The sequence below is a fragment of the Eublepharis macularius genome, chromosome 2, assembly GCF_028583425.1.
Source record: "Eublepharis macularius isolate TG4126 chromosome 2, MPM_Emac_v1.0, whole genome shotgun sequence".
NCBI classification, from domain to species: Eukaryota; Metazoa; Chordata; class Lepidosauria; order Squamata; family Eublepharidae; genus Eublepharis; species Eublepharis macularius.
In genome coordinates, this window is record NC_072791.1 from 49,166,457 (window position 1) to 49,189,541 (window position 23,085).

At 42.3% G+C, this 23,085-nt stretch overlaps 1 protein-coding gene across 2 annotated transcripts in view; it reads left to right on the forward strand.

The window, feature by feature from the left end:
- Positions 1–21,953: 21,953 nt before the first annotated feature.
- Positions 21,954–23,085, forward strand: part of MBIP (MAP3K12 binding inhibitory protein 1) — a 33,858-nt gene continuing 32,726 nt past the window's right edge. For both annotated transcript variants that reach the window (XM_054973007.1, XM_054973008.1), the window contains exon 1: positions 21,954–22,112. In XM_054973007.1, coding sequence (XP_054828982.1) covers positions 21,984–22,112 — 129 coding nt within the window. In that variant the 5' untranslated portion in view covers positions 21,954–21,983. The remainder of the gene's footprint in view (positions 22,113–23,085) is intronic.

A 23,085-nucleotide genomic window follows, 5' to 3' on the forward strand; every position in this document is an offset into this window, starting at 1 on the left:
CAAAAGGGACTGAAAGGAACTCCTGGTTTGTATTCTGAGGTTATGGTTTTGTAATGGTTTTATACCAAAAAGCAAATTCCCAGTGGAAAGGGGGGGTTTGTGGTGAGAGTTTACTGCATTAGAACACAGGCAAAATGTATTCACCATACAAAGCCTTCCTAATTGGAGATCCCTAGGATGACCGGGCTCATTTTATACTTGCAGAGATCTCCTACTGTGCATTATATTCTCTCTTAATAATGTCTGATAGCAACACATTATTACCAAAAGAAATTCCAAGAAGGTAATTAATTTACAGTGGTTTAACAATCATTGCAAGGGAGTCAATAACCATCATTTATTATCACAATGAGTCATCTCATCAGTTAATTGAAATAGGACCTTTCTGCCAGTAGGCCTGTGACATGTTGAATAATATACATATATAGATCAATATCAATTTGCCCTTATGGAAAGGCCAAAGGTCCAGATTCAGCAACAGAGTACTGCCTATAGTATTGCCAAGTAACCAGGAAAAAGCCCAACCAGATCAGTGTTTTGTTTTGATTTTGTTCCCAGGCCAATTACCAAAAAAGTTAAAGTTGTTTGTTTCCTAATTTATTAACTGTACTGAGGTTGCCAGACCACAGCCAGCAACCCTTGGGAGAAATGGAGGGGGAGGGGGTCCGATGTGCCTGCGTTGCACTGGCACACTGATGTCATTAGATGCTCTAGAATTTACAAAAATGCTGTGGTTTTGTAAATTCTAGAGCATCTATGGCGCAATGCCTGAAGTGCCAGCAGGCACAACAGCAGAATGCCAGGAGGTCTCCAACTATAACTGGAGGCCTGGCATCTAGGGTTGCCAGGCTAAGGTTGGCAACCAGCTGGAGACTTGGGGGGGTGTTATGGAGAGCATGACGACCACTGCATCCCTATGTCACTTCTTGGAAAATCCCAGAAGTGACATGGGGTAGTGTGACAATTAGCTCCTGGCCCTATATCGCAACTGTCCTCTCCTACATGGAAATTAGTGGTGGTGATGGAATGCCCTCAACTCAGACTTGACTTATGGCAACCCCTGATGAGATTTTCATGGCAAGAGACTAACAGACGTGGTTTACCATTGCCTGCCTCTGCAACCCTGGTCTTTGTTGGAGGTCTCCCATCCAATACTAACCAAGAGTTGACCCTGCTTAGCTTCTGAGATCTGACGAGATCAGGCTCACCTGGGCTATCCAGGTCAGGGCGTTATCCTCTTATATACTTCTAAATTCACTGAAGTCAATGGCTTTAGGAAGGTATAATTCTGTTTAGGACTGCACAGATAATTTACCTGTTTTGAGACCATTTGATCTTTGTATTGAAAATACTTCATGCCAACATATTTAACAATGTGTTGTTAAATATTATACCAAGCAATATTACAAAAATACATAGTGAATTATTTAAGTACATAGTGACAAAGGTGAGAGTAATATTTGCAGCAAAATGGAAGGCAGAAAGATGTCAAAATCTGAAGGAATGGAAGAACAAATTATATGAATATGCAACAATGGCAAAACTAACATCTTATATACATAATAGACTGATCTCAGAATTTCAAGAAAAATTGAAAGTAGTTTTTGACCATTCACTTAAAAATCAAGAATAAGTAAGAATAAATTTAAGTTTAAATTAGAAGAGAAAGCAAAGAAATCAGCAATATATGTTTGTAATATATGTTTGTAACAAAACCACTATTAGTTATGAAGACAGACGGTAAAGATAGAATAGAGATATTTAAACAGAAGCGAGTTCTATATAGATATGTTTGATTTGAATGATTTTGCTTTATGTTTATGCTTAAATGTATATGTTTAGTTTGTTTTATAGTTTTTTTTGTTGTGTATGTTAGATGACATTTATGTTTTATTTAGATATACGTACTAGTAAATGATAGATATATGATTTAGGTGATTGTATGATCACATTTTTGAGTTTATTAACTGAAATAAAATTTAATTTTTTAAAAAGAAAATACTTCATACCAAATAAAGGAATGTTGATTTTAGATATTTTTATAGATTACAAATATTCTGTGAAGACTGTACAATTAATTTTGTTGCTCACTTAGAAAAAATGCTTTCTACATGTGTTATACGAATGGTATCTAGGCTATCATTTTTTAAAATACGGGGATATATATATTCAGTTTCATCCTGGATAAAAGTTGGAAATCAATCTTTTTTTTAAAAAAACTTGCATTACATAAGAGAGCACAGTGCAGACTGGCATTCCTTGGAATACACATTGTCAAGCCACCTACACCCCAAATTGCAGGAGCCAGTTGGAGAGAGTTTATCCAAGATTCAGCCCAGGTTTTACAAAGTCAATGCATTCAGGAGCGACCTGATGGCTGGAAAGTGGCCAACCTAATGTCATTATTTAAGATAGGATCTGGGAACACTTCAGGAAATTACAGACCATTTAGTTTTGATTCCTTTGTAGCAGGGGGGAAGGTCTTAAAAAGCATTTTAGGAGATTAAATGGAGACATTTAGAAAAGCACAGCTTGATTAAGGGTAGCCAATGCAGTCTCAGGAATGAAGGGGTCATGCTTCACTAACTTCTGGATTTCTTTAAGTGTAAGGGTAAAAAGCGAAATGAAGTAGATTCCATAGACTTAAAAAAAAGTTTCAGAGAACAATAAAGAGATGTAGGATATTTGTGCATTTAAAAGCTACACAGATATGTTTAGAGGGCCATAAGGAATTATATTAAAAAAGAGCAATTTGGTATTCTAGAAAAACAGCCATATATTTTAAAATGATAGCGTTAGAGAATAGAATGTTATTAAGACTGTGTTAGTTGTGTAACTGATGCCTGTATGATTTTAAATTAACCATAATATGTTTAAGGAGCAAAGAATTTTATAATAGATCCTTATTTTATTCAATGTTAGAGTGATTCTGTGTGTAGTTTACAATGTCTGTCACTTATCCAAGGATGTATAGAGATTCTGGGCTAAAATTTGAAATCATAACCCAGTTTAAAAGTCCGTCCAATCCTAAAGTCTGCCACACCTGAAGAATCATGCCATAGTCAAGCAAATTATATGATAAAGGGACACATCTTTAAAAAATCTCATAAACAGCAAAGGAAACCTTGTTTACTGCTAGAAAACCACACTGAAATGTCATTTTAATTGCATTATCACTTTATACCAGTTCTGATTACCTAGAAATGAATCAAGATGGGTAGCCGTGTTAGTCTGTCTGTAGCAGTAGAAAAGAGCAAGAGTCAAGTAGCACCTATAAGACTAACAAAATTTGTGGTAGGGTATGAGATTTCGTGAGTCACAACTCACTTCTTCAGAGACTTCTTCAGATCCAGGGTATTCAATCAGATAGTATCCAGCATGGACATCATTTCCCAAAAGCTTCGATGGATAATGCCCGGGCATTATCCATCAACGCTTTGGGGAGATGACGTCCATGCTAAAGGATCCCCTGAGGAAGCTCTGCAAAACGGGCCACCTGCTAGCAGCCTGTTGGGGCTAACTTTGATTGTCACAGCTTCTTCTGGACCTGGGGTGACTTACAAAAAACAAAATTTATACCCCCTCCCTTTCCCCCCCTTTTGTTGACTTCCAACAGTTTTCCAACCCCTTGTCCTTTTTCCCTTACTCATTTTAAATTTATTCTATCTGTCAAACGTAAACTTTCACTTTCTTCTAAGCTTATCTATATAACACAGTGCTCCTTCTGTCTTCCTACTTACTTTAACAACTAAATAATACATAACTAAATAATACATTCTTGGCATATTTTCTTTTGATAATAATCATTTAGCTAATTTTGGTACTCTGTACTCTATTTTATAATCTCATCTTCAATATGGGACAAACAATTTATCCCTCATTTAGCATAATTTTAGATACTTCTATAAACAGTACATTCAATATAAGTCAACCAATTTAACTTATACTCTATATATTACTTTTTCTACATATCTTATCTTCATACTGTTTTAATTATATAATTGGAAAAATTAAAGGAAACTGATTGTAATGTACAATTTAATGACATCTAATCCAATAAAAAAATTTTATAAAAAAAAAACAAAAAAAAACAACAACAAAATTTATACAATTGTTACCAGGACTCTCTTATATGAAATAGTTACTTTCCTCACCTCAGTTCCAGGCTATAGTGTTGGTAATCTGCAGTTAAAGAACTTTGTTACATTGTACCTCTTTAGGAATATACATTGTAAATAGGATTATAATTATTGTTATTTAATGCTATTTGGTAAATCTTGGCTGTCATTCATCCATGTGATTTATTTATTTATTTAATATGTAATATTTCGATACTGTTTTTTATTGTACTTAGCACTTTGCACTTTAAAAAATTGTTTTCTATATAACAGTGTTATTATTGTATACCATGGGGGTATCCCCTTTGTTTCTGTCATTTAGACTGTGGTAGGTTCTCTTGTTTTGTTTACTAGCCTACCCAGAACAGAACGATAATAAAACAGGGTTTGTTCAGAAGCCCTGGATCCAAAATGGAAACGGAAATTTCTTCAGTGCACACCTTTAATAATAATAATGATAAAAAAAACTCTTAAAGAACCATAGGAACCAAAATGACCCAAATAACTTTTATATGTGTTTTCTGTGTGCTTCCCTAAATGCTGGGAGACAAATCTGTGGGAGGAATTCTTTGAACAAGAAACCACATTTTGGGCGATAAGCGTACTAACAGTGAGAAGAGAGGACTAAAGACAAACACCTTGCACCTCTTTGAGGGTGTTTTTAAGTTTTAACTGTTAACAGCTTTTCTTGTGTTATGTTTTTATAGTTTATTTTGTAAGGTGCCTTGGGCATCTGCTCCGGAAAGTCAGCATAGAAACGTTCTTCATAAACAAAGACACACCTCCAATTCCCACAACCTCTACTACAATTCTGAATGTACTTCTCAGATAACTTGAATTTTACAAGAGGATAAAAGTTTTATCCATAATAGAGAAGTTCAAGAATCTCACATATGGATGACAATTCTCATATTTAGCAACACTCTCTGTGCCTGCCTTGAGGCCTACAAAGAGTGGAGGAATCATGTTTTTACCTTTTCTTCTCTGCAGCATCTTTGGACTAATGTAGAGGGCCACATTAGCCCTCTACCTCACATGCCCAAGGCTTCCAAAACTGGTGAAGTGTGGGAAAAACACTACTCCTTCCCTTTGAACAAAGGATATCTTAAGCAATATTTTTGCCAAGATGTACATGATCATTGATCAACAGGAAAGGGGAGGGGGAGGACATGTGAGAACCAGTGGGCTGCATTAGTCAAGAATACTGAGATTTGGATGGAGGGGAACTCGGTTCAAACATAAAGTTCACTGGGTGATCTGAGGCCAGTTATCGTCTCGCAGCCTAACCTATTTAAAAGAATTGTTATAAGGATAGAATTGAGAGAATTATGCATATAACCCTGAGCTCTTTGGAGAAAGGGTGGGATAAAATTTTAATAGATATCCTCCAGAAGGAGATTAAGAATCACATGACATACAGTGAGATTTTCAACTGAAGGTGCTTTGATGTACCTTTGAAACACAGAATAAACTGTAAGTTTACAGTACATATGATAGCTTTTAAAACAAAGTACATGATTGTATATTATTGTGCTCTTGGGTCAAAGAAAGTCTGAGCATGTGCCTTTTACGCTGTTCACTTAATGAAAATTACTGTGTATTATGCAGGCAGATATAATTTGTTCAGCAATGAATTCTGATTCTTAGATGCCCTTTAAAGTAACCTGTAGTATGTAGGCATTTGGAATACTGCTTGAATGGGAAAAATAGAAGTTCTTTCATGTTATCACAGAATAATCTTGAAATCATGGCTCAGCTCAGAAAATAAAGCCACTGTTTGTTCTTATAAATACGCTCACAAAGTTATTAAAGAATTGGATTGAGATTCACAACATGATATTCTTTCAGTTTGCAACACACATTGCCTATACAGATTCCCTAAATATTACCTATAAAATATTTTTATACATTTCTATAACATTCCCCCCACAAGTGACATGAGACACATGAAATAAAAGAGATAATGATTCATTTTTAAAGTTTGTATATCACCTTTTTGTCTTAATTGGCACTTATGGTGGCTCGGAGTCATGTGATACAACCAAAACAGTAAAAATCAACAATGACATTCAACCACCACAGCAGTAACATTTAAAGACACAGCATAGAATTTAAAGACCACATGTACGTGGAATTAGGCACCATGGAAAGAAAGGAAAGAAAGAACACCAAAGGCTCAAATGTGACAGATTTTTGCTGGGTGCCTAAAAGATGAAAAATACAGTACCAAGTAAATATACCTTGGGAAAGAGTTTCATAAACAAGGAACAGCCACAGAAATGTACCTCTTTCCAACAGATACCACCAGAAGGTAAGAGCATGAGAAAGGTCTTCAATGATGAATTCAATGGATTAGCAGATTTATATAGGAAAAAATAGTCCTACACAACGGTCCCAGACCATTTAGGTCCTTAAAGGTCAACACTAGCATTCTGAATTGTACCCATAAACAAACTGGGAGCCAGTGAAGATCCCTGAACAAGAATCTTCAGTGCACTGTCTCCCTTTTAGCATCATGGCCAGTTTGGTGTAGTGGTTAAGAGCAGCGGGACTCTAATCTGGAGAACCGGTTTGATTCCCTACTCCTGAAGCCAGCTGAGGGACCTTGGGTCAGTCACAGCTCTTCCAGAGCTCTCTCAGTCCCACTCACCTCATAGGGTGATTGTTGTGGTGATAATAATAGCATACTTTGTAAAACACTCTGAGTGGGCGTTAAGTTGTCCTGAAGGGCGGTATATACATCGAATGTTGTTGTTATTATGGCTGGACCAGTTAAATGTTAGCTGAGTGTAAACAGAGCAGAAGTTACGCTGTGCTGATGAAAGAGGCAAAAAGTTTATTTGAGGAAATACATACTTGATAGTGAAGAGGGAGAGATAGGGATAGAGTCCTTGCTATCTGACTACATCTTGCAGAGAGAGTGAATAAAGCAGGAGAGAGAAGAAGCAGGATATTGCCCTGTTTAGCCCAATAGGAGACAAGACACGGAAATGACCCCCAGGAAACGAGATGCTGCTCTCACTATCCTAACTAAGTGTTCCTTGCTGCCCCCTGCATAGAAGGCACTTCCTCCCTTCTTGCTGCTGAGTACACCAGACATTGCTATTTTCAACATTAAACTCTCTTTCTTTTTCTCCAACATGATTTTACTACCCACCCCCTAACACTCACTGACAAATTTTTGATGGGACATGACAAATTTTGGTGGGACACTGCCCCTTTTTGCACCACCATAGCTAAGGGCCTGAGAGGAAGGCAATTGCAAACCTCTGCTTTTCATTTGCCTTGAAAGCCCCTTGGTGTGTGGTGTCAAGTTGTGACTTAAGGCTAAAGTCACAACTTGACAGCACACACATATATAGATCATCTTTTCAAACATGTGCTACCTCAGGCATACGAACCAAAGTTTGTACAAGGAGCTGCAACACGTGGATGCCTCTTGTGTATTAATAGTGCTAAAGATCCAGAGGAGTTGGCCGTATTAGTCTGTAGCAGCAAAATAGTAAAGAGTCCAGTAGCACCTTTAAGACTAACCAACTTTACTGTAGCATATGCTTTTGAGAACCACAGTTTTCTTCATCAGATGCACAGTTTTCTTCATCAGATGCAACTTGACAGCACACACATATATAGATCATCTTTTCAAACATGTGCTACCTCAGGCATACCAACCAAAGTCTGCATCTGATGAAGAGAACTGTGGTTCTCACAAGCTTATGTTACAGTAAGGTTGGTTAGTCTTAAAGGTGCTACTGGACTCTTACTATAAGTGCTAAAGAAACAGCCTGAAATTGCATGGCATTTAATCTGAAGTCCAATTCAGGTAAGATGCAAGCAATTAGATCCACCAAATGTTTAACAGCCATCACACTGGGCTGCTGAGGGCTCTAGATAAATTACATCCATGGGAGCTAGGGGCCTACATCCAAAGGCTTCTTCATCTAACCCAGAAAAGCTATGGTAGATGATACTGAGCAAGTACAACAGTAGGAAAGAAGAAGTATTGAGGTGCTGCACTTTGAACGTAAGATTGTCCAGAAGAGATATGTACATAGCATATCAAGGAAAGGATGACAGAGATAGGTGCTCATCTTACTGGACATTTGGCACCTGATATCCTTCTTGAACTTGTGGACAGAGTCATGCTTTCTGAATTCTTCTAGCAATCTGAAAAACAAGTTTATAGTATGGCTAATTGCTCTGTCTGGCAATGCTGAGAATAAAAGTTTCTTGGACTTCCTGAAACTGCAGAGAGAGAACTTTGTAGGGGAAGAGTCTGGAGAGGATTTAACTATGCTTGAATTATGCCCATAAATTATGTTACCATTCCAATATAATAAATTTTAGAAACAAGTGTTTTTCTTGAGCTCAGTTATTTATGTCAGAGGATGCACTCATCTAAGAGGGTCTCCCCTTCTGCTTGTGCTCTACATCCAGATAACTGAGCATTGGGTGCAGCTGGGCTCTTAGTCCTCCTGAGTCTGACTGCTGTACCCACACCAGAGGGTGATATGCAACAGCACGGTGGTTGTTGCGGGGATAAAATGGAGAAAGAGAAAACAATGTTGTAAGTTGTTTTGGATCCCCAATGGGAATAGAAGCAGGGTATAAATATCCAAATAAATTAAACTGTATGAACATACAGCTGTGCCATAAGGTACAGAGATGTAAGATATATTTAGTTCCTCAATAAATCTTGAATTAGTTTCTTTACACCTTTATGCTGAATATGGAGCTTTCTGCTACCATTCAAGAGCCCCAGGGTCTCATCCTTTACAGCAGGTGTTTTAAGACACCTGGCATTCTACACAGTGAGAGCTGTTCACTGAGCACAGTGCAGTAATTTTGCCACAGTCCCACAAATGCAGCTGAAGGAATTGCTCATTCATAACATCATATGGGGGAGAGAAAAAAACCCTGAAAAGTGTAAAGATCATGAAATTGCTCACTTTCATCAGGAAGGCACACATTCAGCAAATACATTTTCTTTCAGCTTTAAAAACCTCCAAGCAACTGTGCCTGCTCTAACACCAGAAAAGTAGCAAATATGAAACAAAGAGGTAATACTCGAGTTAGCTTCAGCAGCACTTCTGTCATTTGGAAGGTGATCGATTGAACTGGGTACAGAACTTTAAACATCAACACTCTAGGTAATTGAGGATCCTAATACACTGATTGCAAAACACAAAACTGTCTAGTCACCTGCATGCTCTGGAACATATTGTGATATTGGTCTGTTGACTGCTCCATGTTGGACAGCCTCAGCTGATTTTGGCCCTGTTTCTTCCATATTGTAGGAGCTTTGTAGTGCTGCCAACATGTAGTGCTTAGACAAAGATTCCTCTGCCCTCCCACACAAAACCACACAAGATGCTTGATTAGAACTGGGCCCTTTTCACACTGCTTACCTTGACTCGCAACGACGCGGAACATCACGCTAAAAATGCGGAACATCGCATTTTCTCGCATGAGATTTGGTGCGTTGTTACTGTCTCTAACTGCTCATTGCTGAGTGTGCTCCATGGATCCCCCCCCCCCCGGAGGGGGTAATCTAGATCCCTGGAATTTTGTACCCCTAGTCCCTTCCTCTTGTAAGTCCCAAACCTTGGCTCTGTATAGGTCCCATATGATCTGGATGGATGGCAAAGTAGATCAGAACATTAGAACAAGTAGAACATTTGTCCCACTGGATCTCCTTGTCTGTTCAGCAAAGATGTATGAGAAGGTAGTAGTTCCTCCTTCTTAGCAGGAAGTTCCTTGATTATGGTTCTTGAAAGGATGACTAATAGATAGTTACCATAATTCCAAGGTCTTTTGGTTCCATCCCATTCCAGAAGCTGGTGGATATGATTGTGCGGATTGCACTGATCTTTGTCTCCTGTCTCTAACAACCCAGATTCCTTAGCTTTGGTGCTTACTTGGTTTCCAGCTAAGATTAGGTAGTTAAAGCTACATATATCCAAGGCTGAGATAAAGCCATCTGGAGGCTTAATGACCTGTAGGTTACTACATATTATATATCTAATTGCAAAGTGCTTAGTGCTCCCCACATGCTTAAACTGTATTTGGGAACAAAAGACGTTTCTCTGCAACCTCCCCTAGGGTTGCAGAAAAATCTCAGACCCTGGAAAAAAATCTTGGGGGCTTTAAACTTGCGCCCCTCCCCAATCATTCACTCAATACATGGACAAATGGAGGCAATCAGCAGCACCACTGGCACCCGGCGGGGCGGGGGGATGCCATGTTGGCAGCAACAGGGAGCAAGTGCTGCACCCCTCCCCTCTGTGGACAACTAGACAGCCCCACACACAAACTGCGCAGGGGGCTCCAAATGACCAGGCCAGGTTGCAAGTCACATGGAAGGCTGTTTGGGAAGGGGGAAAGGTTTGGGGGAGGAGCCGCCCTGAGCCCATCTGTGGGGAGGGCAGGGTATAAATCGAATAAAATAAATAAATAACAAGGAATGGTAGGTAGGTGAGGAGGGTAGAGAGAAAGAGGGAAGGTTGTTTGTAGGGGGTGTGTAGGAAGGGGAGAAGAAGAGGCAGGTGATCTAGAGCAGCACCCTGATTTTGCATCCCGGGGTCAAGAGTGACAGCTCAATCCTAGTTAAAAGACTGTCAAGGGAAAGAGAAAGGGACAGTATTGGCCTCCCTGGGCCCACAGTGGCTCCATCCTCCTAGGGAATATATCGGTTCCTCTTTGGCTGGCTGGCTGTAAATGCATCCTGGCCAGGCCTTGATGACTGCCTGGGCCACAGCTAGATCGAGCCCAAATTCCCTACTCTTCTGGCCTAGTCCTCGGTTTTTCTGCCTGCCATTCCAGACTGGGACTCCTACAGACTCTGGTCTCGTTCTGCTAGGAGGCATGCCTCTAGCAGCCTGCTCTCCCCCTGCCTACACATGCCCTAGCACTCCCACCAAAAGCAGAGCGTACAGAGGAATTCAATGAGCGGCTTTTAACACTAATGCATTGCTAGCTGTGAGGGTCCCATTCCTGGCTGACAGGCTGGCATTGGGCCCCTACCCCTGGTGTGAGGAGCAGTCTGACTTGCTGGTGCTGCCCTCCAGTATGGGAAGACCAAAGTGCTTTCCTTGGCTTTCCTCTGCACCTTGTGTGACTGTCAGAAGGCAGCACAGTAACTTGAAGATGGCTCGTCTCAGGTCCTTACTGGTTAGGGTATAAATGATGGGATTCAGTAAAGAGTTCATCATAGCCAAGCCCAGGAAATAATCTGCCTTGTATAACAGGCTGCAACCTTGGGTCTGGCATGCTACATCCAGCAGTAGGAGAAGAAACAGGGGGAGCCAGCAGGCAATGAATGTGCCCACCACCACGGTCACCGTTTTCAACACAGGGAACAGTGACAATGGCGAGGAAGCCAGTGAACCCACCAAGCCTTTCCAGAATGCTCGCCCCCCACCATGAATTTCATGCTCCCCCCCCTCCTGTAAACATATGAAGCTGCTTTATACTAACTCAGGCTGCATCCACATAGGTGATTTTTCTGGCTGTTGGAAGTGGGATATTTTCCAGCTCTCCCACAGCACTGGGGTGCTTCTGCGTACCACTCAGGTTTCTCTTGACTTTCTGTGATCTTTCCCAAACTTGCTTTGCTGAATGAAGGCTCTCAGCAAAGACAGTGAGCAGGAAGGACTGCATTTTCCCAGTCCTGTCCACACAGCAGCAATTTCCCCCCTTTTAAAGTTTAAAAAATATATATCAGCAATTAGCATATGGATAGCAGTATTACTGGTTTTAAAAAAACTTTGAACCCTCCCCCCACGCCTCCCACCCCCGCCCACACACACATAGCACAGGAGAAGGGAGAAATAGTCACCATGGGGACTAGGGCAGAAAAAGTGTGGTGAAAGCCTCCATCTGGAGGCCCTATTGCCCTTGCATTGCATCTAGAGTTGCCAGCTTCCAGGTGGACCTGGAGATCTCCAGACTACACGGACTAGCTCCCCTGAAGAAAATGGCTGTTTTGCAGGTTGGATTCTATGGCATTATATCCTGCTGAGGTCTCTCACCCCAAACCCCGACCTCCCCAAGCTCCATCCTCAAATCTCCAGAAATTTCCCCACCCAGAGTTGGCAGCTCATGTGGACAAGAGCTCAGACTTTCGGTCTATCCAGCTCAGCATGGCCTGTTCTAACTGGCTGCAACTTTCTAGGGTTCCAAGCAGCGATCCCTGCCAAATCATGTTAGGAGACTTAGGAGGTTGTAATAACAGACAGAGTGTGTACAGGAAGCATTTCCCTCACTCCAAATGAGCTTCACAATGACTCATTCATTCATTTAAAGATTTATATCCTGCCTTTCAGCCCAATTAGGGCAATGTCACCGATGTCACACTTTGCCCCCTTTTCCCTAGCCCTCCTGCCAGTTGCCAGGTATGGCCTGGCAACCTTAACTTTGATACAGTACCATATTACTCTTTTTAAATTAGTAAACACTACTAAGGAGGAACTAACTTCCTGAAGAAGGGCATTTCATAGCCTGAGTTAGGCTTGCCTGGTGCCTGCAAATGGCTGGCAATCTCATGGCAATTTTTGCTTCTGCCCCTTGATCACCAGCTGATTGTTGGGAGGAGACAGCCAAAGAAAATGGGCTCTCACTTGGGGCCCGAGTCGATGACATTACTTCCAGCGTGATCTGGAAGTGACAACATAGCACTAGAGCCAAGTCTTTATCACTTTTTGCTATGTAAGTACCACCCCCCTCGCTCCCACTTGTTTGCCAGGGGAGACCCAACACCAAAAAAGCCCTATCACGCAGAGCCCCCCAATAGAAGGGTAATGCATAAATCAGGTAATACTGGATGATCTCAGAGTCTGGGTAGTTTCATATTTTATAGGGCAAGCCTTCTTGGGGGTTGTATCTTCCTGCTCTTTAAATCTAAATATACAGGTTGCCAGATCTCACTGCGGGAAAAATTACCATTGGGCAAATGGCATGGGGTCACTTCTGGTGAAAACCAAGAAGTAACATCAGTTATTTCTAAACCATAGAGTTTTGGGCAATTCCTAGAGAGGTATAATGGCACTGAGAGTGCCTCTCATCATGACATCATAGCACACACAATGCCAGTGTCTTTTTGGCAATAAGGATTGCCAGGAGGAGGCCTAGCAGCCCTAACTTGAACTGCCACCTACACTTGCTATTTAAGGGCAAAAACTCTTACATGATCATTGGTACTTTATTATATAACTTAACTATTTAATTAATAAGGTCAAAGAGAAGATAGGGGATATTAAACAGAGGGAGGAGGCTTTAAGTCATAGACAAATAGATATTTTATTTTCTACCAGAGACTTTTAATTCTCTACTTAAGACGACTTCACGTGGGGACCTGCAAGGACTTATGGGGACCATCTCATTTCCTTGCCCCACCATGTTTCTTTCTGATCCTTGCCCTCCATAGCCTCTCCCCACTTTCCTGTTTCCCTCTCTTCAGCTCACCCACCTTTGTCTGTCCTCCTGTCTTCACCTTCCCCCTCTTCCCTCCCCAGCAGCCTCTCCCCTGTGGCCTAATTGCATGGTGCTGGTTGAGCCAGGCCCAGAGTAAGAACTTGCTGGGGGTACTTCACTTTCCCTTGTATCCAGGATCCCCTGCTCCCAGCCTCCTTCCCCTGCCACCACTCACCTGGCCAGCAGGGGAAAAGGTGTGGAAATGAGCTTCCCATGGTGCGCTCCTGGTGCGGCACAATGTCCCAGGAGTGATAGCCTCCTGCTGGGAGCATAAGGGGACCTGGCAACCCTACCTTTACCCAGGCTATTTCCTCTTTCCCTCCTCTTTGCTGCTTCCATATGCTTACCTTTCTCTATGTCCTTCTGTCCTTCAAACCCATTAAACAACTTACCTTATATCTGCCCCCTATCTTCATCTATGTCTATTTATTTTCTTCATTTATATACTGCCTTTCTCCACAATGGAGACCCAAAGCATCTTACATCATTCTCCTTGCCTCTGTATTATCCTCACAACAACCCTGAGAGGTAGGTTAGGCAGAGAGTGTGTGACCGGATCAAAGTCTCCCAGTAAGCTTCCTTTAGATCATACTCTGCGACTCTAACCACTACACTACACTAGCTTGGGGGAGCTGCTGTTCAACAGTAGCAAGCAGCTTGGCCTGGGTGAGTCAGGCAATTCATGCAGCATCAAGGCACCTGGTGATTGCTTCTGGGCCTGGCTCCGATGAGTCTTCCCTCAAAGGCCCAAACAGCCCTGGAAAAGCCTCCTCCCCTTGGCTTTTACTGACAGAAAGCAAGCCTGGAATACTGGCTGATCTGTCATGGTTGCCTAGCAACAGTCACTGAGGGCATCTGGTTAAAGCTACAGGTACTCTTTTTATCATTTTGTTTTTTTAAAAAAACCATATATATATAATATATGGTTTTTTAAAAAACCATATATATAAATATAAACCACACACACACACTTATTTAAGATTTCAGATTTTTCTGCAAACCTGGGGCATTTTGTAAGTGTGTAGGAAGATCTGTCTTGTCCATTCATGGCTCCAGTCTCCAGATCAGGGCCATTCGACTATTCGTATATAAAATACTTTTTTTTTTATTAGTTATAAAGCATTGTTGCATGCAGTGCAGGATTTATACACCAGCTAAATAAATTACAATTTGGGGATCAGATGAGGAGGGTCCCCCCCCCCTAAATACAAAGAAACCCTTTAAAAAACTAAATCACTATGGGGGGTAATGTTATTGGGCCACTTAAACTTGACATAGTTTGGGGGTCTCAGCATGTCTTAATCCAGCTTTAGTCACTTGCCTGAAACCCATGGAAACAAGACACAGGAAAGTATGAAAGGCCACAGCATTTTACCTCAGCAAACAGATTTCCAGTGTGATGCTTGAAGGGCTCACCAATCAGCTGCAGTGACCCAAAACCACAGCTAGTATAAATGTAGAGTGTGACTGTGAATTGTCTAATAAGCCTTGCCAAATCTCCCAGTAGCCTTCAGTCCCTGTCTCTCATGTTTGGAAGATCCAAGACAATCTTAAAATAGAGGGAACTGCAGATCTTCCACTACGGCCTCTTCAGTTTTTGTTAAGTGAGCTGGAATGGTGCTCACTCTCCTTCTCCAAATAGGCCTATCATCTAAAAGTATTTACATAAGACTCTCTGCATTATATTCCAACCTCTGCAATGCTAGTATTAACTACTAACATCTGCCAAGTCTGACTAGCAAGTGCTTTACAGTGTCAATTCATCCGAAAGCAAAAAAAAAATAAAACTTAGAGCTGCAGCGTCCTTCTTATTGCTCAGGAGAAGTATCAGCACTCGTATGACACCTTACGGAAATTAGTACCCACATTCAAAGAAAAGCTTTTGTTATTTTCCCCCCTGAGTATTATGTGGACTTTATTGAGATGACTGCATCTGACACCTGCTGTAATATAAATGCAGCTATAATTAGCCAACTGATGCTCACTGCAGTTTAGGTCGAATCCCTTCTGTGGGAATTATGCTTTAAAATATTCAGAACTCCAAGTGGCTCTCATTACATTTAATTTTTACTTAGAATTAGGTGGTCCAAGAAAAAAATTTAGGATTGTAATAGCCCCCCGCTGAATGCCACACAGCAAAGTGAAAACCCATAGATTTTTTTCCTCCTGCAAATAAAAAAAAATGAGAACAGCAGACTACACTACAGCCTTCCATTGAAGTCTGGCTTTGCTTAATTGTAGTTTTAGCACTCATCAGTCTCTCCTCTTCAGAGCAGAGCTACAAAAATTGCCTGAATAGCCAAAGAAAAGTTTCCCACAGTCACTGGCCACAGAAAAACACCATTGTCCCTCCTCACAGTTTGATGGACAACATTTCTATAAATGGGTAGTCAGTCCATCAATAGCACCCTTGCTGAAAAGGCAAAAGAAGAGAACAGATTCTGCCAATATCTGACAAAGCATGTTAACACATAATCAGGCATTCACTAGCCAGGCAGCTGCCCCTGGGACCTTCATAACACAGGTGCCTTTAAGCCATTTCCTATTCACATATAAAGGAAACAAGCAGGCGATACCTGGGAAAGGAGCAGTCTATTATGGCCTGTCAGAGGTCCATCTTTTGGGCTGCATGCATAAAAATAAAAAGGATATAAAGGGAACTTCAAATTGAACTGTTGTGCTGTAAAAACGGTATAGCATTCAAAAACCCCATCATAACTTCAACTTATTCTTTTGGAAGGAAAAGTATTTGAGAATCCTAAACTCTCATCCTGAGGAACCAAGCTCTCATTCCAGGAACCACGTTTCTTGGGAGGAAACATATTTGAGCAATCCTAAACTCTCATCCTGACAGTACTGAAGTCAGGTCACTTGATCTGCTTGCACTGTGAAACATTCAACCTGTTTCCAGATTGTAATTTGGCCTTCCTTGGTTTAACCCACTTGAGAAATCAAGACATACCTAACAATTCACAAAACCAGTTCAATATATGCCAACCTGGTAAACAAAACGTCGATGTTGATTGAATTGCACATGTAGAAAATGGTTATCTGAATCATTTTGGCTGGTCCAGTGAAGAACCCAACAGACTTAACTTGCTGCTACAGGAGTCCAGTGGCACTTTACAGACTTAAGTTTTTGGTGAATCTAGAGCTCTCTTTATTAGATGCATGAAGCGTACATCCCTTAAGCAGACACATTTTGGAATTGGATGTCCCCATTAATCCTCAGGGATTAATCTAATGTTATCTGTCATCACTATAAAAGGCCAGAAGCCTGCCATAGAAAATCTGGACATTTTAGTGAGTTAGGATGTACTATACAAATGGGGTCACAGGCATAAACTTACTTAACCTGCTTCATAGGGTTGTGAGGATAGTATGGAGACTGAGAAAAAAAATCAGGTCTGCATTTCCTTGAAGGAAGAACAGGATAAAGGTATGATAAACAAACAGATTATGACCCGCCCCCCTCAACCTTCTCCACAAGGAACCTGATCTGATGCATATTCACTCAGAACTGCAATATGTTCAATAAGTGTATTCCAAACTACAGGTGCACATAGGGGTTGCAAACAACCATGCAACATATAGGAGGTGAAAGGCCAGAATGAAACAACATGCACAAATAGGGTTGCCAGCTCCAGCCACCTGCTGAGGGCAGGGAATATACTCAAATATATCTGAGGGCAGATGTATTCGAGTATATCTGGATGTATCTGTCTTATTCAGATATATTCAAATAAACTGGTATTTACATTCCTGAACAATCCATATATTCCAGAATATCTGGGAACTGCATTTTAAAAGTTGTTGCCGCAGAGTGTTTCTCGCCTTCGCAGATTCCCCAGTTGGCAGGAGGAGGGGGGAGAGGCAGCACCACAATAGGTGAATCTCTGCCAGTGTTGTTTGCCTGCCATATGCCATTGCCAGGTCTGGCTGGCTGCCTTGGCACTACTGGCTTGCCAGGTTGGGTGCTGGGATTTTCTGGGTTGATGTTGGTTCTGTTGGGCTTGCAGTGGCCTGAGTTCCACCTGACATATGTGAATGACACTGGTTCTGTTGGGTCTTCTTTAGTTTGGGTCTGAGTCATGGGGCCCAGTGAGGCTGAGGTCTCCTCGGAGGAAGAGGAGCCTTGTGTAACCAGCCAAGCCAGCCCTGATGCAGCTGAAGCCGGTAATCAGGAGGAACAGCTGCTGGCAGATCAAAGTCCAAGGCCAGCAGCTGAGCCAGCAGCCCCAACACCCTGCAGCCAAAACACCACTGGTGACGCCCAGCCAGCAGTTACCCAAAGCCCTCAGTCAGCAGCTGAGCCAGCAGCACCCATGCCCTCCTGTTCCACCACCACTAGTGAAGCACTGCCAAGGACGTCCAAACCTCCAGCTTCACCCAGAGAGCTCCGTAGACAAAAGCAGCGGGGGGAGCTGCAAGAGAGGCGGCACAGTGCACGCCTCCTGGCCAGACACCAGCTGCTTGTGGAGAGCGATGAAGAAGTAAGCACAGGATAGCTCCCAAGCAGCTGGCTGTCAGCCCAGCCTGTCTATAAAACCCTGCCACAGACAACCAGGAGGTGTGGAAGCAACATGTTGGACACCTGTTCCTGCTGTGACCATGCTGCTGAACTGTGCTCTGCCCTTGTCTTGCTGTGTGACCACCAGACTGTGCCTTGACCCTGCTTCTGGATAGCTCTTGCTCTGACTGGTAACTGACCTACGGACCTCTTGACCTGCTTCTGGATTCTGGACTTGAAACTCTCACCTGGCTTTGAACTCGTGCACTGACCTTGGACTGGACTTGGACTATCCTGCCTGTGCTGACCGGGCCCACAACAGTCTGCTAGTATTCTCTGGGTTGATGTTGGTTCTGTTGAGCTTAGTTGGTTTTGTTTACATTGGGAGGCTTTTGGTCAGTGGTTGTTGCTGTGTGTTTCTATAAGGCTTCCTGCATCCCGGAGAAAGCCTTGGATTCTCCCCCCACCTCCCATATACTAGTATTTTTGGACCTGAATATACAGAATACCAAATATATATATTCTGGATACTGGAATCTGAAAAATGCATTTTTTAAATGTACACAGCTTAGTAACCATGTATACTTTTACTGAGCTACACCCTCTCCCAAACTACCCCAGGCAGCAGAAAGACATGCATGTATACAGTGACTCCCCCACCTTCAACAACTTCCTAGATCTGGTTATGAAAACCTTTAATGTTCATAAATGGTTTACAATGTGGTAACAATGGAATTGTGGTCGCTCTGTCAGGAATCCATTTGTGTGGACAAGGTTGTCATTTCTGGGTTGGAGAATTCCTAGGGATTTGTGGGCAGAGCCTGGGGAGGGTGGAGCTTTTTGAGAGGATGGAGCTAAACAGGAATTTGATGCCATGGTGTCAGGCATGCCAAGCTGCTGCCTGGCACCCTAAGGAGAATTTGGGAGGTGGGGACAGGAATGCTGATGTCACAGTGGCACGACATCGTGTCCAGCAAAAAACCAAAAGAGACATCATGATGTCAGAGAGACACTAGAATTCAGAAACACTTTATAGCTGCCAATTTTTCCACGGCCAGCCTTTGAGGCACTGGTAGATAAGAGGGGCTGCCCAGCAGATTTCCTGCCATCACAGGTAGTCTCCTGTCCACTCTCCAAAGCTGCCATTTTCTCCATAATTGTTCTCTGTGGTCTGGAAGTTGGCAATCCTATGTGTGGACGTAGAATAGGGATGTCCATTCTATTTCTGAATTGAAACAGTGCTCAAAATTCCCAGTTTAGTTTCAGAAGAGATATTTTAGTTTAGTTTCAGATTAGGATCTGAAACCAAACAGGACATTTTGGATGCTGTTTCAAATTGGAAATATCCAAATGTACAACCTAGAACAGAGGTCTTCAACATGGGTATCATGGCACTTGCCAACTCCTTTCCTGGCATCTGCCAAATATTTTTAGAAAGTGGGCAAGGCCAAGAGGCACTTTTGCCCAGCAGAGTTTCTGGTTAGCCACTGCAGATCTGATTGGCTATGGAGATTTTTTTTAAGTTGGTTTGGCAGCTGGTGCCACCATAGTACTTGAATACAATAAGTTGTTTATGTAAGAAAATATTTTTAAACAATATGTTCACTTTAAAAGGCATCCTGTTAAACAGAGCTTCTTACTGAAATGTTGAAGAGTTAGAGCTATTAGAGTTATGCATAATCTCACTCCTTGTCATTTTGTGGTTGGTGCCATCTCCTGCAGTACACTTTTTTTGTTTGTGTCCACCACCCTGTAAAGGTGCCCACAGACTCAAAAAGGTTGCAGCTCCTTGCCCAACCAGTGGGAGCTTTGGGGGTGGGGACATGGGGTGTGTGGGGTATTGATGATGACATTGGCAACATCGGTGTAGTCATGTCACTTCTGGATACATGGAAGTGGCAATGGGTTCTAGGAGTCTCTAGAAACTCTATGGTAAAAATACAGCTACCAGTTTTGGGTTGTACCTGGAGGTGACATACCAGCACAGAGGCCAGCAGCATTGTTATTTTTATTTTTCTCCTGCTACTGCTTAGAATGGTGGCAGGCTACAGCAGCAATCAGCAGATGGCCTGGCAACCCTACTTACATAAATTGAAATCAACAGAGAAAGACAAGTTAAGTTTGATTCTAAACATGTTTACTTGAAAACAAATGTTGCTGAGCTCCTTGGAGGAGAAGAATAAGGTAAAAATACAACAGATACACAGATAGTATATAGGCACTTTCTTGCTAATATGTAGGCATAGGATTTTTTGTTTTGTTTTAAAAATTCAAAATAAAGTGCTTCCTCTAAATTTTTTTGCGTTCATGCTGCTGAGAGCTGTTTTTTTCATTTGCCTCTGCTTCTGGCATAAGGATAAAAAGATGAGTCATTCGATAAAGTACTGTACATACTTCCAATAAATCAGTACATGCAGCAGACAAACAATAAGTAGGGACTCAAAGAAGTTCTAATGTCTGTCTGAAGAAAAAACAGGACTGCATCTTTCCTGAATGTCAAATATCCTCACCAGAGAGCAATTAAAGGATGTTTATTTCTCTAACTTCTTGCCGCTATTTTGATTGATAATGTTATTAGTTTTAAGAGAGATTTTAAGACTGCATTTTATTTTTAATTTAAGGGTAATTTAAGATTAGAAGCTTGTCAGGAGTGTGTGCTGTGTTGTGTACACTTAGCATTTTACGAGTATTCATCACTACACTTCTCATCACTACATGATGATACAAATTCTGAGAAATCTCCAAGTGCCTGCATCTGACAAAGAGAGCTGTGGTTCTCAAAAGCTTATGCTACAGTAGAGTCGGTTAGTCTTAAAGGTGCTACTGGACTCTTTACCATGGTGCAAAAATATCCAAGGCACAGATTGTCATGTTCTTGTCTGTGAATGGAGAGTATCAAATCTGTTAGATAGAAACAACTAATTTTTTTTACGTGGAATCCCATGTAACAATCCAGAGGATCCATCAGGATCTGTGCCTTTTAGTTCCATGTTTTTGCACCATGGTGATGCCATGGCATGATGGATCCATGATTTTTATAGTGCTCTCTATCAACTATAAGAGCTCGAGTTTCATGGCGGATTGGTTTGAGAAGTAACAAATCATATGAATTCTTGAAGGTCCTTGACTTGGTGCCATGTTTTTGTACCACTGGAGGGTCACAAAGTGCTTGACCTATTTTTTTATGGTTCAATATATGGACCTGGCTGTCGTGTGCAATTTGATACTGGATTTGAGGGCACTTTAAAAAAAAAAAAGTGGAGGATCACAGTAGATGCCTTATTCCGCCGTCCTGCCCTTAAATACAGGTTTCTCTATCGCTGGATTGTATCGCCTTAATCGATGTCCATATACTGTTGATTTTATTGCGTGTATAGTGATTGTTTTATAAATGTTGCTTGCTAAGGCTTTGAGACAATGCAGTACATTTTATGATTATGATTTCATTGCACGATTTGCATGTATTAGTTTTGTCCTATAAACCATAGGATGAAACTTGTTCGAAGACAGCGGGACATAAATGTTTACATTAAGTAAGATGGGGGAAACAAACGTGTAGAGGCGACAACACCATATTCGACCATGCTTTCCTCTGCTCGATGCTGTTCCACACCCTCAAATCTCGAAAGCCGGCCAAGTTGCCCCTGGACATGCAGTCCGGTCGACTTCCCGCAGCAAAGCGCTCGATCAGAAAAGGCCGTTCAGAAGTCCCACCCCCTTCGGCCCGTAGGCCGGGCAGGCTGCAGCAGATTGGCCACTTCCACCGTCAGTCTTCCTTGTGAACGGGAAGGACGACGCGTCTCCGAACGCGTCATCTTCAGACGACGAGGCCGAGGGGCGGGGGCGTGGTCCAGGCGAGCGGGAATAGGTCCTGGTTGGCTGTCATGGCCTCCGTCGCCGGCGCGGGAGAGCTTGGCTCGGCTGCGCCGATCGTGTCGGGGGACCCTACGGAAAAAGCGACCCTCGATATCTTGGAAGGCTCCCTTCGATCGCTGCCCAGATTGGTGGGGCAGGTCAGTGAGAGACGAGGGAAGTCGGCTCCTTGGGGAAGAAGCAGCTGTATGGGTCGCGGAGGAAGCCTCGGCAGTGGCGGGGAAGATAGGAAGAGGGGGTTTGGGGCAGGCGCCCGCGGTCAGAGGAGGGAGCGGGCCCAGGTTCTTTCCAGCGAGGAGGCACCGGGATAAGGGCAATTATCGGGAAAGTTTTTCATTCCCACTTCGTTGACCAAAGACCGTACAGTGTTTCAAATGCCTCTTCTGTTTGCTGCCTCACGCTCTGGCTGGATTTCGGAGTCTTGTGTAAATAGTCTGAAATGTAAATTTTGTTTTAAAAAAGCGCACAAATAAACACATCCCAGTAAATCTGGCTTCGAGGTACCACAGGGCTCTTTTGCTCTTCTTTGTTTAGCTGCAACTTGACTATCGCTATCACCTTCTGAGTAAACAAAATGTAAATGCCTACTGCGATTACCTGGCATCTAACTTTCGATTCTAAGCGTGCATCTTGGAAGCCACTACCATTGCTGTCAGTGGCAATGACATCGGAAGTTCACAGGTTAATAGTATCATTCAAAACAAAGTTAGGCACTTCTAAAGCTGTTGACTTCAGTGGATTTAGAAGAATGCAACACTGCTTAGGACAACACTGTAAATGAAAGTTCTGTGAAAATCCAGGGGATTCATTTTCAAGGAAGGTGATTTGCATTTGAGTGTTAACTCTGTGCTGTTTCATGTTTGGTTTAGGCCAGTGATACTCAGTGCCTCTAGAACCACATGTACCTCTTTGACATGCCACCTGTGGCTCTTCTAAGCACCATTCCCCAATGTGGAGTCTAACCTATGTTTCAGGAAAGTAGTCTCTTGCCTAGTGAGGAATGTGGTTGGCAGTTGGTTCCCACCTTGAAGCAGCTGCTGTGAGAGGAACAGAAAAGCTACAAGCCTCCCTGAGGTGCAGATCTCATGCTAGGCAGGGATGTAAATGTGGGGA